Genomic DNA, 16,417 nt, shown 5'->3' with positions numbered 1-16,417 from the left:
TCTGTTTTTGAAAGCCTGCTAATCCCAGCCTATGGGCTCAAGTGTGGTGGAGTTAATGTCAAGGACAGCCCTCAACCAATGAGGGATGGAGGCTCCTGCTTCCTATTTTTGGATGGGCATCATGTATGCTTCTTAGGAGGTGGTACATAATGGAAATTAAGGCTCCATTGCCTATAGTAGTGGCCTTGATAGCACAATCTTATATTTGCTTATTCTCCTCTTTTACTCTCCTTCCATCACTTCTGCCCTCAGGGTTCACCTCCCAAATAAACTACCTGCATACAATCCTTTTCTCAGGCCCTGCTTTTGGGGGAGCCAAGATATATATCAACAAATACTTTAGAATTTTCTTGGGTTTTGTTTATTCATTTCTATGGCTTCTGGTAAGTAAGACCAAGTTAATGTCTTCCTTTGGCTATCACTTTTTGAAGAGTGGCTTTGAGCTTTGTCTCTATCCTTATGTCTTTGCTACTGGAGAACCAGTGTACCTATCATCCTGTCCTCTTCTACCCTTTTTATATTTTAGGGACATCAAATATACTAAGGATGGATTGTCGTCATGCAATTTTTATATTGCTCTGATTACTTTAATTACAAATCTTGAAGCACTTGTGAATAATGTTTTTGTATTTATTAGGCTATATTTTTCTTTCAGACAAGAGTTCTTTGATTTCCTATATGCCACATTCCTTCTCTTCTGTATTTTTCTTTTCCTCCCTCTCTTCTCCCCTTCACTTCTCTCTCAGTTTGTTTTCCTATTTGTGATGCTTATTCTTTCTCATCTTGCTGAGGCTTGTCACCTCTGCCCAAACTCTGTATTTGTTCCTGCATTGTGTGGATGACTTCTTCACTTTCCATTTCAGATTTGTTCTTGGCTCACCTCACTTTTGTGGTTACAAAAATATAAACTCCACAGCTGTCCATTCCCCTTTTGCCTCTCCAGTAGGTTGTGACTTGTACACATATTTCTGAACTCTGACTTAGCATATTCGATTTCTACTAGGTAGCCCTGATACTTTCTATCTTCCCACAAAAGTTCCTTCTCTGATTCTTTCTACCCATGCAACACCAAATCAAGATTTACTTCCTGTACTTGGGGGAATGTGTTGTGTTTTCACTGGGAGGCTCCTCAGTGTGCTGTCCTAGAATCTGCACTTACGCTGGAAAGTGCTGAAATTCACTTCTGTTTTACTCTTCCCGAAACTCTGTAGCATCACCTATTCATCAGTGAAAAAAAATAATGGAAATCATTCCATTTTTTCTTTCTCCAGATTTGGGGTATTAATGAGAATTGTTAATTCATGTCAGGAGCCTTGCCAAACAGGCTGCATCCATTCCTCTTCAAAATTTGTATCTTTCCTTGGCTATTGCTTTAAGTGTATATCTTTGGACTGTGCCTATCTGTTGTATTTGATAATGGAGAACCGATAACCTACATACTTATTACGTACCTTCCTTCCTTCCTCTTCTCCCTCCTTTTCATTTTAATTTGAAAATAGGTGGGAATTGGGAGGTGAGAGAGTATATACAGAAGCCTTCATTCCACTACTTTATCCGAGTATTTCTTTTAGAGTTTTGTTTTGTTTTTAATTATGGGGAAAGATACATAACATAAAATTTACCATCTTAACTATTTGTAGATGTACAGTTCAGTAGCATTAAATACATTCACATTGTTATGCAACCATCACCACCAACCATCTCCAGAATTCTTTTAACCTTGCAAAACTGAACCTCTACTCATTAAGCAGTAAATCCCCATTGCTCCTTTTCCCCCAGTCCCTTCTTTTTGTTTTTTAATTTGCATCATATAAGAATGTTTCTGTGCCTTTGTAAAACTACTATTGAAGATACTTTCTATTTTGGTGTTCATATCTCCGTGTGAATATAACTTGGTCTTAGAATTTACTTTTAGGAAAAGTTGGTTCCTCCTGACTTGCTAGATCTAGCCTAATATATAAAAAGCCAGGGGCCGTCATGACCGAAACAACCTGGAGAAGACCGAACAGTAGTCTGCGTGGGGCGACCAGGCCAGCAGGGGGGTTAGTGAGGGACGACCAAACGACTGACCAGCAGGCTGCGTGGGAGGACCAGGCTGTAAGGGGGGGCAGTTGGGGGCGACCAGGCCAGCGGGGGCGGGGGGGCGGGGGTTGGGGGCAGTTAGGGACAATCAGGCTGGCAGACAGGTGAGCAGTTAGGAGCCATTGTCCCGGATTGTGAGAAGGATGTTCAACTGCCGGTTTAGGCCTGATCCCAACTGGTAGTCGGACATCCCCCAAGGGGTTCCAGATTGGAGAGGGTGCAGGCTGGGCTGAGGGGACCCTCCCTCCCATGCATGAATTCTGTGCACTGTGCCTGTAGTTACTAGATAAAACATGCTGTGTAGTTATGCCCTTTGTACCTTGGTTTTCAAGAAGCATAGTAACTATCTTTAGCTTGGTTTTCTGGTATAATTTTACACCTTCATTTTATTTATATGTTCTTAAGCCCCACTCGGAGCCCTTTTGGAGCAAATAAATGTAATTTAAAAAAGAAACATTTAAAAGAGTTTTTAGTTTATATAAGAAATTTTTTGTTTTGTTCACTTGAATTAAACTTTAAAACTTTCCTACATCACTTTTTTTTCCCCCAGCAAAGTTTAGTTTTATTTAAGAAAGGCAGAAAATGTTAGTGGTTGTGGATGTTTTGAGATGTAGAAGGAAATAGGATTTATTACATCCTTATTATGTGACACATTTTTCTTAATCCTCACAAGAGCCCTACCTGGTTTCTTATTTAATAGATTTATTATCCCCATTTGTCAGATGTGTAAACTTAAGTTCATGCATGTAAAATGACTTTCCCAAGGATGCAAAGCTAGTAAAACTAGAATTGGAATTTGAACCCCTTTTTTTCTAAGAGAAATTATAACAGAACCTTTATTACTGAGAATCTCTATTGGCAGGAATATTTAGTAGTATAAATAAGAAGTATTGCAGCTTTCATTCTATAAATGCTTTGAAAATATCTACTTCTGAGAAAATATCCTAAAGAAATACCTTTTTGTAGGGGATACAGTAATGGCAGTTCCTAAAGACCAGAATTTAAAAATAAAGATTGCACTTTAAAATTTAAAAATCAACCTTTACTAGATCAAAGCAGAAAATTACAGAGCATCTTAAAGAGAAATGACAGCTCCAGGTCGGCAAGTTTTGACTTTTTTTTTAATGTTTGTGAAATTCAACATTTTTTTTTTTTTTTTTTAAATTTGAAGGTAATACTACCAGTTAGGAGACAGTGCTTTTAGTTTTATTCTTCTCCGGAATAGTTACAAACACATCTGAAGAAGAGTTCTTCCTACATTCTTTACTTCCTATTTACCCCATTTCTTCCTTGTCTTATCCCTCAACAGCCATGGTTTGTCCATTGCAAAGGCTTCATAAAAATTAAGGAGACAAGGAGAAAAGAGGAAGGCAGTTCTAAATTCATTATGGCAATACTGCTATCTCAGTCTTTTCATGCATTGCTCATTGAAAGGATATGTGTATGACACGGGTTGGGTGTAGGTTCTGGTTTTAGATTGCTTGTGTTAACATCTGAGCTTTTTCACTTAGGCATGTTACATAAATTCTCTATTTCAGTTTCATCGTTCTTGAAATAAATTCTATAATAGTGTGAAAGTCATGGAATTATTTCAAGGAAAAATTAAGGCATGTAAGATGTGCCTGTCCTGTAAGAATCATTCAATAAATAGGATTGACTAAAGCAATAGTTCATAACTATGGCTATGCATTATATTCATTCAAGGAACTTTTTAAAAATACAAATGCCCCTGCTCCTGCTGTTCTAGCTAACCTTTAATAGGGCCTGGGGATCATAGTTTTCTCCCATTATTTATTTGTTTATTTTTAAGTGTCATGAGATTTTTATCTCTCTTGTTCATTGCTATATCCCCAATTTCTAGAACAATGCCTGGCACAAATTAGGCACTCAATAAATACTTTATTAACGAATAAAATGAATTATCTTTGATTCCTCAGTGGTTCATCTCTTTTAGGAAAAAGCATTAACTATTTTTAAATTTATAAGTGCAAAATTCTTTTTTTTTAAAATATATTTTATTGATTTTTTACAGAGAGGAAGGGGGAGAGAGAGAGAGTTAGAAACATCGATCAGCTGCCTCCTGCACATCTACTGGGGATGTGCCCGCAACCAAGGTACATGCCCTTGACCGGAATCGAACCTGCGACCTTTCAGTCCGCAGGCTGACGCCCTATCCACTGAGCCAAACCAGTTTCGGCGCAAAATTCTTTTTTTGAGGGGGTGGGGGACATTATGTTTGTTACTTATAGTCACACCCTCTTCTCATCCTCAGTCCCTGGAAACCATGATCTATTCTTCATCCTTACAGTTTGGGGTTTTCCGGAATTTTAAGTAAATTGAATCATACACTATATAGCTTTTTTTAAAAAATATATTTTATTGATTTTTTTACAGAGAGGAAGGGAGAGGGATAGAGAGTTAGAAACATCAATGAGAGAGAAGCATCAATCAGCTGCCTCCTGCACACCCCTTACTGGGGATGTGCCTGCAACCAAGGTACATGCCCTTGACTGGAATCGAACCTGGGACCCTTCAGTCCGCAGGCCGACGCTCTATCCACTGAGCCAAACCAGCTAGGGCCACTATATAGCTTTTTGAGTCTGGCCATTGTCACTTAGCATATTGCATTTGAGGTTCATTTATGTTGTTAAGTGTCTCAATATTCCTTTTTCTGCTAAGCACTGTTACAGTGAACCTGGAACAAATATATTAACAATCTTGCTCTGTTTTGTTTTTGTTTTTCTTTATTTTTAGCTTTCCAGAGTATTGGATCTTCCACCAGAAAACTTGATCAAGTCAATATCTGCAGTTCCAATTTCCAGAAAAGAGTTAAGTATAACATACTTGTAATAATATAAAATGTTGCTTACTTTGTAAAGATACCAAAAAAGAAAGTTACTCTTCAAGTTATAGAGTAGTCCTTAAAATTAACCCTTTTAGTAATCAAATCCTGGTGAGAGCACAAGGCTGAGTTTGGGCTCAATCCCCGGTAGTGGGCTTGCAGGAGGGAGCCAATCAAGATTCTCTCTCATCAATGATGTTTCTATCTCTCTCTTCCCCTCTGAAATCAATAAAAATATATTTTTTTAAAAAGCCACAAAACATAGTCATAAAACTGTATGTATAATTTTTAATTCTTTCCCTTGACATCAATCTCTTTTTTTATAAGTATCACTTAACAATAGCTAATTAATACTCTAATGCTCCCCTTTGGACGTTTAGAATGTTTTCAGACTTTTTACATAATTCACATTTGAGAATACGTCTTTAAATAGACAAAGCAAAAGTTCCTTGTGGCTATATAATTGAAAGCTCCCCAAAGGGAAAATGGTAAAAGAGGTCAAGTCTGGTTGAGTTCCACCTACCTCCTTAAAGCATTTATTTTTCTTTTGGGTCTTTTTTACTGCCAAATAACCCTTCACATAATTTCAGAATTCATGTTTTAAATATTCCTAGTTTAACAAATGATTGTTCATCATTTTTAATAGACTAAAAGGGTGATGTTTTAAAATGTGTCCTGTCACTGAACTAATTGGGAATATTTGTCATGGTTCTATTGAAATAATAAAATTTTTAAATTCAATTGAACTACTTTATTATTCGTGTCTAGAATAAAATTGTATTCATGATTTTAAATAACTGTCTATAGAAAATCATGTGACCTCTGTGTTTCCTAGATGTTTTGAGAGCCCACCTATAGGTTTATGGTCATATTTAACCTTTTATAAATTATCCTTGCTGCATGTTAAAAATCATAGCTTTTTTAAATCTTTATTGTTAAAAGTATTACATATGTCCCCTTTTTAAAAAAATCATAGTTTAATCTTTGGTATATTCAAATCTGTATAATTAACATTGTTTGTATGGATTTTATTTTAATTTAATATTTTTTCATGAAAAAAATCTTTATGTTTGTGTGTTATTCCCATTTTGTTAAATTTATATTTTCAGTGTCCCACATTATTGGCACAAATACTTGGCTAGGCTGTCAGAGTCTTTTGGAAAGAATAGGTAAAATAAATACATCTAGACCTTATGTAAGTTTATAGAGTTAAAATTAATCTTTAGAAAATCAAATTGTCATTTTATCATTAGAGACTAGTCTTAGAAAAAAAAAATAGAGTACAGTTTGCCAACCAAGCTACTGAAGAACTACAGACAGAATAATTCCCAGGGCTCAGTACTGGTACTATTAAACATTTTTATTTAACATCAGAATTATGATCAGTATTATTTAACTAGAATTAAATTTTTCAGCAACACTATGAAGTAGGTACTGTTATTACCATTATACTGAGGTTACAAGGGAGGTTTAAGCAACATACCGAAGATCACACAGACACTGATTAATAGATGAACTTGGGTTTGTAGTTACAGCTTAAATGTCAGTAGATGAGTTTGGGTAGGTAAATATAATTTACACTAGGCTGCTGGATAATGGATTAAGGCTCAGGAAAACTCTCAATGGTCATTGTTGACTAGGTTCGTTAATGTGCTGTTAAATGAAAGATACACAGGAGTTTTTAGGCACATCTCTAATTTGAAGAGTGATAAGAATGGAGTCACTTGTGGCCCTCTGGAATGTGTCTTTTGTGTCAATGAGAGTGGGCTAGCCGCTAGACAGCGGTTTAACCCACTTGCTCTGCCCATAGATTCTCATTCTCTGGTTTCTTATTAAATATCAGATGTTCAATATGGGTAATTATGTAGATGTTTCTATATCAATTAAAATTATTTTGCACTTTGACCTATTGTAAACCTACAGAAAAATGTATAGAAAACAATGTAATAAACACTCATGTGCTTACTTTCTAACAAGTCAGGTCTTAATTTTTTCCAAAGTGGCTGCTCTTCCTATCTCACAGAGATATTACGAAGCTACAATTAGGTAATAGAAGAGGAAGAATTTCATAAAATGATAAAAGATAAAGTTCTAAAATACAAGGTGATGATATTTCTAATTACTTTTATATTAAAAGCATAATACCTTTTTCTTATAAAATTATGTCAATGTGGGAAACTCATAATGATTAATCTTTTTTTGTTATATTAATAATGTTTGTAGGGTAATAACCGTTTTCCCTACTTCTTTAGAGAAGTAGCTGATTTTCAGCTTTCTGTGGATTCTCTGTTGGGGAACAATGACTATTCAAGACCAGATATTCAAGTTCAAGCCACACAACTGGCAGAAAAGGTACTTTAGCACTATTACTTGTTTTTACTTTATAATACAGTTATTATTTTAAAGAAAAAAATACTCTGCAGGTTATCTCACCCATACTAATGAATTTAATAATGTTTCTTTGTTGAAAGCACCTTGGAAAACATAATTTAAATTCATTTTAGCCATGTACTGTAAGATTAGTATGATTTTTCAAGTTAGTTATAGAGCATTCTTCTTGAGCTGACATTGTTCAGTTTTTTTATTAACTACTTACAGGAGGACTGAAGTGTTAATTAAATTTACAGATTGAAGCTGGTTGGACTTCTGAATTTAGGAGAACAAGTTGATAAATTAGAGCAGTGGATTGCACTTCTTAAAATGAGTTTCTGAGAAAATGAACATTAAAATATGAGAAGAAATTATTAGATTGCAATAGAATTATGATTGCAGAGACAAAGTGGTTAGATGATTTAATAAACCTCTTTCATTTCTAATTTCTGTGATGAATTTGGTACCTAAAAGAGTAATTGAAAGGATTGTAGAGAATGACCAAGTTGTTAGTATAATACCACCAGAAAAGGCAGGTGTTGGACAAGTTTTTTGTTTTTTTTTTAAATAAAGTTATTACAAAAGAGGTGTGTGGGTACCCTGAAGAATTGGAACAATGGAAGTCATTATCATAGAAAAGGATGCTTAAAGAATGAGTGTGATAAAGGAGCTTTGGTAGCTGAGTATTTATTTGATCAAAAACCACCCCAGGTATTTATCAGGAAGTAAACCAAGAATAGAATCATCCTAATTACAATATTTAGTGTCAAAATAAAAACAAGTGGTTCTTCAGTGACAAGTGTTTTTTCAAGGTCCATGGGTATATCAGGTGCTTTGAATATCTAGTTGGTTAAAATTTTAAGGCATATTCACTGAAGACAAAGTAAGTTATTTACATTTTATGTGTTGACACAAGTGCTTTAGCATAGGCCCTGACATAATGTCTTGTTCTGTCGCTTTTGCAACAGGTGGGTGAGATAAAAAGAGTTCATTGCAAAAAAAAAAAAAAAAAAAGAATTCATTGCATGTCAGGGTACATAGGGTGGGAGCAAAGCGGCGCTCTCTCTCTTCCATGTCAGATGGAGAATTTGAGGCGAGGGAATGAAAAAGAGGAAGCGACTTGGAATACAGAAGAGTGTTCTAATCAGTAAAGAAGAAAACACGTTTACCCAGATAGAATGATTGATTTGAAGGGACTGGCTAAGGCCCAGGTCCAAATATGAAGACAGACAGATGATGCACCTTTTGCCTTTAGACAGTTGAAAATCTGATAATTTTAGAACTACAACTTTCATTGGGCTTACTTTATAATATAGCTCTTTTACTTGATCTGTTACCTTTTCAGCTAAAATGTGATACAGTGGTGACTGAAATCAGCACTGGTCAAGGGACTGTAAATTTCAAAATAAACAGAGAACTATTAACAAAGGTAAGAATGGGTTATGTTTTAGCTCTTGCATCTTCACTCACTCTCTCTGTTTTAGCTACAGTGGTTTCCCTCCAGTTCTTAAACTTATTGTGCCTACTCTTGCCTCAGAACTTATGCACTTTCTAATGCCTCTGCCTGGAATGCCACCCCATGTTAACTCCTGCTTATCCTTCAGATCTTGATATTTCCTGGGCAGTGGCCTTCTGATACCTTCATTTGTATACTCTAATAGCACTGTACATCTCTCCTTGTAGAATTTACCATAGTTCCTTTTACATTCTTTTTATTTGATTAATGTCTGTTGCCTTTAAACTCTTAATTTCCATTAGGGCTTATAGTTTCTGCTTTTCTCACTCACTATTAAATCCCCAGTTCCTAGCACAATGCCTTGCATGTAGTAGATGTGAGATAATTATTATTGAATGAAGTAATGGGCTCTGTATCAAATGTAAGAAAGATACTGGTTTCTGCTCTCTGGTAGCCTGTATTCTATAGGAAGCATAAGAATTGCCAAAACCGGTTTGGCTCAGTGGATGGAGCGTCGGCCTGCGGACTCAAGGGTCCCGGGTTCGATTCCGGTCAAGGGCGTGTGCCTGGGTTGCGGGCACATCCCCAGTGGGAGATGTGCAGGAGGCAGCTGATCGATGTTTCTCTCTCATCGATGTTTCTGACTCTCTGTCTCTCTCCCTTCCTCTCTGTAAAAAATCAATAAAATATATTTTAAAAAAAAAGAAAAAAAAAGAATTATACAAATGCAACCATAAGACAGCTTTTTTTAAAAAAAATAAAACAATAAATAGTCCTGGCCAATGTGGCTCAGTTGATTGGAGTGTTGTCTTATACACCAAGAGGTGGTGGGTTCAATTCCAGATCAGGGCACATACCCAGGTTGCAGGTTTGATCTCTGGTCAGGGCACATGCTGAGTGTGGGAAGCAACTGATCAATGTTTCTCCCTCCCTCCTTCTCTCTAAGATCAATAAAAAAAGAGATTTTTTTAAAAAAACAACAATTAATAAAGATGATTGGTACAATAAGCATAAGAAAGATCAAAGATGGAAAAATCAGGATGTCCTGGAGGGTTGGGGAAATCGCATAGAGGAATTAGGTCTCACATGAGGAAGGCCATGGAGGACATGTAATTCTGGATAGGCAGTGGTATGAGACCTTTTGTTGAGAATCTCATCTCAAACATTAAAACTTATCATAATGCAGGCTTTGGTGTAGTATAGTGGTCAGCAAACTGCGGCTCGCGAGCCACACGCAGCTCTTTGGCCCCTTGAGTGTGGCTCTTTCACAAAATACTGACTTTTGCGCATGGGCCACGAAGTTTCAATCGTACTGTACATTCGCGTCCACACGTGGTATTTTGTGGAAGAGCCACACTCAAGGGGCCAAAGAGCTGGGCTCGCGAGCCACAGTTTGCCGGCCACGGGTATAGTATGTAAAAAAAAACAAAAAAAAAACAAATCACACCAGTATTGAGTTGGTCAGGCTTAGTAAATGCTGCCTCTTGAATTGAAAATAACTATAAAACCAGAATTTCTAGTAATATATTTTTTCACTGAAAGAGAGATAGTGTTTTATACTTGTCTCTAGATCTTTTAATTTTTTTCTTTTATCTTTTTTCACTCTTCAAGGTAAATTAGTTAACCAAAATCAGTCACAAGGGCAAGAAGGAACAATTTTTTTTGAGCTTTTTACAAAGTGTCTACAATAGGGGTGGGCAAACTTTTTGACTCGAGGGCCACAATGGGTTCTTAAACTGGACCGGAGGGCCAGAACAAAAGCATGGATGGAGTGTTTGTGTGAACTAATATAAATTCAAAGTAAACATCATTACATAAAAGGGTGCGGTCTTTTTTTTTTTTTGGTTTTATTCATTTCAAACGGGCGAGATCCGGCCCGCGGGCCGTAGTTTGCCCACGGCTGGTCTACAACATGCTAGGCTCTTGATAACATTTCATGTCAATTAAGCAAACCAGTGAGTCTAATTTACCATTTTTTGAGTTAGTGACTTTTCTAATTGTTGACTTACTTTTGTTGAAGTATAAATACAGCTCACCAAAGTGCCTACCAAACTTTAGGCCATTTGGTAGGCAGCAATATTGTACTGTTTTTGTTTTTTCTAAGATGGGAAAATATACTGTGGTAGATGGAGTTTGCCTTTATAGCTGGCTTAGCTGAAAGAGATGTGATTTGTATTTTAAAGCACAGCATATATTAATAATTTAAAATTTTAATGGCCATGGATTTTCATGCTTTATTACAATTAAATAGATTTTCTCTGGTTTAAGGATGCCCATTTGCTTGCTTATTAAAAATATTCCCAAATTCTTCTCAGTTGACAACAGAGGGAATAAGAGTTAGGGCCTTGAGAATCTGGATGTTAGTGTGATTTTTGTTTTAAAGGAACGAGCAGATTGCTCACATAGGCCTTCTCAGTGTCACAGTAAAGATACATCCTAGAGCAGTGAACACCCATAGACTAAGGAAAGAATATTGAATGTACCTGTGTTTATAAATTATAATTTTTTTATTAACAGAACATTATTTTTATTGGCAATACAATCATAATTACAAATGGCTTGTGTGAAGGTATTGGGAAATAGTCTCTTTGGGGGCCTCTTCTATATTTTATCAACCAATGGCAGTAGGCTCTAGATTTTTTTTTTTTTGCCTTTTATTTTTTTTAATTTAAATTATAATTTTTAAATGATAATACTTCTTTGCTCAAAGTCTAATTTCAACAGTGATCATTTGCATGTCTAATGAATTTTTCAGATCATGTCAAGAAAAAAATTCAACCATTTTAGGACCATTGTAAGTCTTTTTTCCTTTTCTTTGTTTTTTTTTTTATGTTTTAGAGTTGGCAAGATTGACATGTAGCCAATGATCTATGTCCAGAATTTACTCCTCAAGCAGAGAATTGTGAATTTGTCATTGCTTACACGTGTATAAACTTAGACGGAATGAAACATTACCTGTCCGTGAATTGCAATTGAATTATTAGCACTGGCAGCACCAGGGATGATTAAATGTTAGCTTAAGTTTGGATCACACATAGTGGCTTAAAATCTCTTCATATAAATCATTCTCAAGGGTAGGAGGCTAAAATATGAAATTAAAGGCAATAGAAACTGCCAGATATGTGGGACTAAACCATAAATTTTCAAAGCTAGAAGATTATGTGACCAGTTCATACACTGTGAAGAACTATCACTTTTACCAAACTTCCACCTGTTAGTAGCTAAAGGATGACTTTTAAGAGAAACTAAACTTTGAGTAATAATTAATTCAGTCTAGGGAGAGAAAAAAGAAAATAAGAGTTTAACTAGGAAAAGGGCAAACAAAATCCTGTTTTTTAGGTGTGCCCTAGAAATACAGTGGATGACATTTTATTTTACATGTACAAATGCATTTTTTATTTGCCAAATTCAACTTTGTATACTTTATCAAGACTTGAGAAGAAGAAAAATGATACTAATTTAAGTGGTTCTAATTCTGCTCATTATTTGACTAATTAAGTTTGTCAGTAGGCAGTCAGGATGCATTTAAGTTATGTGTAGTGCCAGTTGGCTGAACACACGGAAAGAATGAATAATTAAACACTTCTCTACTATTGACCAAAGAATTGACTAGACAAATAGTTAGTGGTAGCTTGTTTACAAATCCTGTTGAGAGCTGTACAGAAATAGCAACCAGCAGAGTTAGATAAAATGACAAAAGTTATCCACAGGAAAAGTGATGGTGATCGACAAACAAAAAATGTCAGCCAATTAAAATATTAATTTTCTAAAGCATTCCAAAAAGTAAAACCTTTGAAAGATTTAATTTTTTATTATAAACTCATCATGCACTTAAGTTTACTGAGTACATTTTACATTTAGACATTCTTATTGGTGAATGAATTGGCCTCTAGCTTGTTCATCTATTGGAATATAAGGAAACTTTACTAGCTCACTGACATTCTATAGTTAATATTTTTCTTCTGTGTGGCCACTAATTTAATAAGCCTCCTGCTTATTATTTATCAGGGACTCTATTATAGAAATCTACATAGATCCTACCTTTTAGGAACTTACAATAAAAAAAGAAAAGCATAGGCCTAGCCATTTTGGCTCAGTGGATAGAGCGTCAGCCTGCAGACTGAAGGATCCCAGGTTTGATTCCGGTCAAAGGCACATGCCCAGGTTGAGGGCTCAGTCCCCAGTGAGGGGTGTGCAGGAGTCAGCCTAACAATGATTCTCTCTCATCATTGATGTTTCTATCTCTCTTTCCCTCTCCCTTCCTCTCTGAAATCAATAAAAAAAAAATATTAAGAGAGAAAGAAAAGCATAAAAAATGGTGTAATGTGTGATGGGTATGATAATATGATGACTAATATCATGGAGGCGTTTAAAGTTGCAGTCCAGGGGGAATCCCAGCAACAACACAGCCCCGGTAACTAACTATTACGCAGCCAGCTCTGGGCAGTGAACCTCAACTGGACAGAGAGGCCCTATAGCCTCAGAGGCCAACCCCAGAACACTGCCACCCAGAGGCTGACCCACAAACTGACTCTTTGCTAAACACAAAATAAGGCAGTCTGGGAAACAAATGCGGCTTGCTTTAAAATAAGGACTGTGGTTTACAACACAGAGGAACAGTGTATTGCAGGGAAACTCAACACTCTCCTGAATACCTGGCAGGTCTAAGGCGAGCCACACTGAAGAATAGAAGAACCGAAGGACCTTCACTACTGCAATTTTTTTTTTCTTTTTTCACCTTTTATCGAAGAAACCAATTTTTTTTTCTTTTTTTTTCTTTTCTCTTTCTTCTTTTTTCCATCACCTGATTTTACCCTTTTAATTACTACCTTCTTATTTTTAACCAGTATTATTACTGCTACCATTTTACCATTTTTTTAAAGTGCCATTTTATTTTCTCTTTATTTTATTTTGGGATTAGTGTTCTCCATTCTATTTTCATCGTTATATTATTGGTTGTTTCTAGTTTGCATTCATCTCCAGGGAGCTGTTGCTGGAATTTGTTGGGATTAATGGCTGTTCTATAGGAGTATTCTCCTCATATAAAATAAGTCTCCTCCCCTCTTCCACTTCATTCTCTCTTTTCGCTCTTTTCTTTTCTTTTCTCGCTTTTATTTTCCCCCCTCCTTTTTCCTAATTTCATTTTTGCACTCCTTTTTTTGGTCCCTACTTTTCTTTTCTTTTTTCTCTTTTATCTTTTTCTCTTCCTTCTTCCTTATCCCCTAATTCTCTTAATTCAGGTGGTCACCTTTATTTGGGGTTATTAATATCGTGAATATATTTGTGTATACTGCCTGGTACGTGGTGCCTTGTTGTGTTGTATTTTGTGCCTTTAAATCAACGCAGCAGATCCAAGCAACAGCAACCTCCTGAGCACCAACACCCTCTGCTGAGGAACAGCAGCTGTACGTGAAACCTCGCCCCACCAGCCAGAAGAGCCACCACAGCTGTGAACAGCACCCACCAGATGAGCTGCGGCCAACTGAAGAGCAGCTGCTACCGCAACCGCCCGAAGAGCAACCACAGACCAAGGAGTCACTGCCACCAAGGGAGCAACCACTGAACAACTCAACGTCTAGATATGTCAGTGAGATCAAACATGGGTAGACAAAGAAACCCCCAAAGGAAAGAGAAGGAGGACTCTCCAGAAAAGCAGCTAAGTAATACAGAGGCATGCAACATGACAGAAAAAGAATTCAGAATAAGGGTCCTAGAGTGCATAAACCGGATGGAGGAAAAAATCGACAACCTCTGCAAGAAGCTAGAAGAAACAGATGAAAAAAACCAACAACTTAAGTAAGACCCAAGAAGAAATGAAGAGTGATATAGCTGCAATGAAAAACTCCATTGAAAGTATCAACAGTAGACTAGGAGAAGTGGAGGACAGAATTAGTGAATTAGAAGACAAGGAAGCAAAACACACCCAAACTGAACTGCAATTGGAGAAAAAAATTAAAAGACAGGAGGAGAGCCTAAGGGAGCTTTGGGACAACATGAAACGAAACAACATACGAATAATAGGGGTACCAGAACAACAGAAGGATGAACAAGGATTAGAAAACCTATTAGAAGAAATAATATAAGAAAACTTCCCTGAGGTGGGGAAGAAAAAAGTCACACAAGCCCAGAGAGTCCCAAACAAGGTGAACCCGAAAAGACCCACACCAAGACATATCATAATTACCATGGCAAACGTTCAGGACAAAGAGAGAATCTTACAGGCTGCAAGAGAGAGACGGAAAGTTACATACAAGGGATCTCCCATTAGATTGTCAAATGATTTCTCAACAGAAACACATCAGGCCAGAAAAGAATGGACGGAAATTTACAAAGTGATGCAAAGCAAAGGACTGAATCCAAGAATACTCCATCCAGCAAGGCTATCATTCAAACTTGAAGGGGAAATAAGAAGCTTCACAGACAAAAAAAGGCTAAGGGAGTTTATCACCACCAAGCCAGCAATGCAAGGAATGCTAAAGGGACTGGTATAAAAATAAGAAATAAAAAGCTCAGAAAGAAAACAGCCACACAAAAACAGAAATGGCTACAAACAAGTACCTTTCAATAATAACTTTAAACGTAAACGGACTAAATGCTCCAAACAAAAGACATCGAGTGGCTGAATGGATAAAAAAATATGACCCATACATCTGCTGTCTACAAGAAACCCACCTCATTAGAAGGGACTCACACAGACTGAAAGTGAAAGGATGGAAAAATATCTTTCAGGCAAATGGAAAGGAAAAGAAAGCTGGGGTAGCAATACTTATATCGGACAAAATAGACCTCAAAGTGAAGGCCATAACAAGAGATAAGGAAGGCCACTTCATAATACTAAAGGGATCAATACAACAAGAAGATATAACTCTGGTAAACATATATGCACCCAATGCAGGAGCACCCAAATTCATAAAAAAACTCCTGGAAGATATCAAAGGAGAGATCGACAACAATACAATCATAGTAGGGGACTTTAATACACCACTGACAGCACTGGATAAGCCCTCTAGACAAACAATCTGTAAAGACACAGCAATCCTAAATGACTCACTAGATCAGATGGACTTAATAGACATCTTCAGAACACTTCACCCCAAAGCCAGGGAATATACATTCTACTCAAATGCTCATAAGACATATTCAAAAATAGACCATATATTGGGTCACAAGCAAAGTATCCACAAATTCAAGAAGATTGAAATCATAAAAAGCATCTTTGCAGACCATGATGGCATAATATTAGAAATAAACTACAATAAAAACAACCCAAAATACTCAAACACCTGGAAGCTGAATAGCATGCTGTTAAATATTGATTGGGTTACCAATGAAATCAAAGAAGAAATTCGAAACATCCTGGAAACTAATGACAATGAAAACACAACAATCCAAAACCTATGGGACACAATGAAAGCAGTCCTGAGAGGGAAGTTTATAGCTCTACAGGCCTATCTCAAAAAACAAGAAAAAATGGTAGTAAATCAGCTAACTCTACAACTCAAAGAATTAGAAAGACAGCAACAAGAAAACCCCAGAGTGAGCAGAAGGAAGGAGATAATAAAGATTAGAGCAGAAATAAATGACATAGAGACCAAAAAAACAATACAGAAAATCAATGAAGAGTCACTTGCCAGGAGGGCTGCAACTATATGCGCGGTTTTTTTCAA

The 16,417-nt window shown here is 36.5% G+C and overlaps 1 protein-coding gene across 2 annotated transcripts in view; it reads left to right on the top strand.

Moving 5' to 3' along the window:
* Positions 1-16,417, top strand: part of RARS2 (arginyl-tRNA synthetase 2, mitochondrial) — a 70,478-nt gene that overhangs the window by 3,524 nt on the left and 50,537 nt on the right. The window contains exons 2-4 of one of the 2 annotated variants that reach the window (XM_081094412.1): positions 4,837-4,910; positions 7,177-7,276; positions 8,640-8,723. In XM_081094412.1, the coding sequence (XP_080950538.1) occupies positions 4,837-4,910; positions 7,177-7,276; positions 8,640-8,723 (258 nt within the window). The remainder of the gene's footprint in view (positions 1-4,836; positions 4,911-7,176; positions 7,277-8,639; positions 8,724-16,417) is intronic. The other variant, XM_081094411.1, reaches the window with a different exon arrangement.

This window comes from Myotis nattereri (assembly GCF_964212035.1).
Source record: "Myotis nattereri genome assembly, chromosome: 6".
NCBI lineage: Eukaryota > Metazoa > Chordata > Mammalia > Chiroptera > Vespertilionidae > Myotis > Myotis nattereri.
Note: the sequence above shows the minus strand (reverse complement) of the source record. Positions and strands in the feature narration are given on the sequence as shown.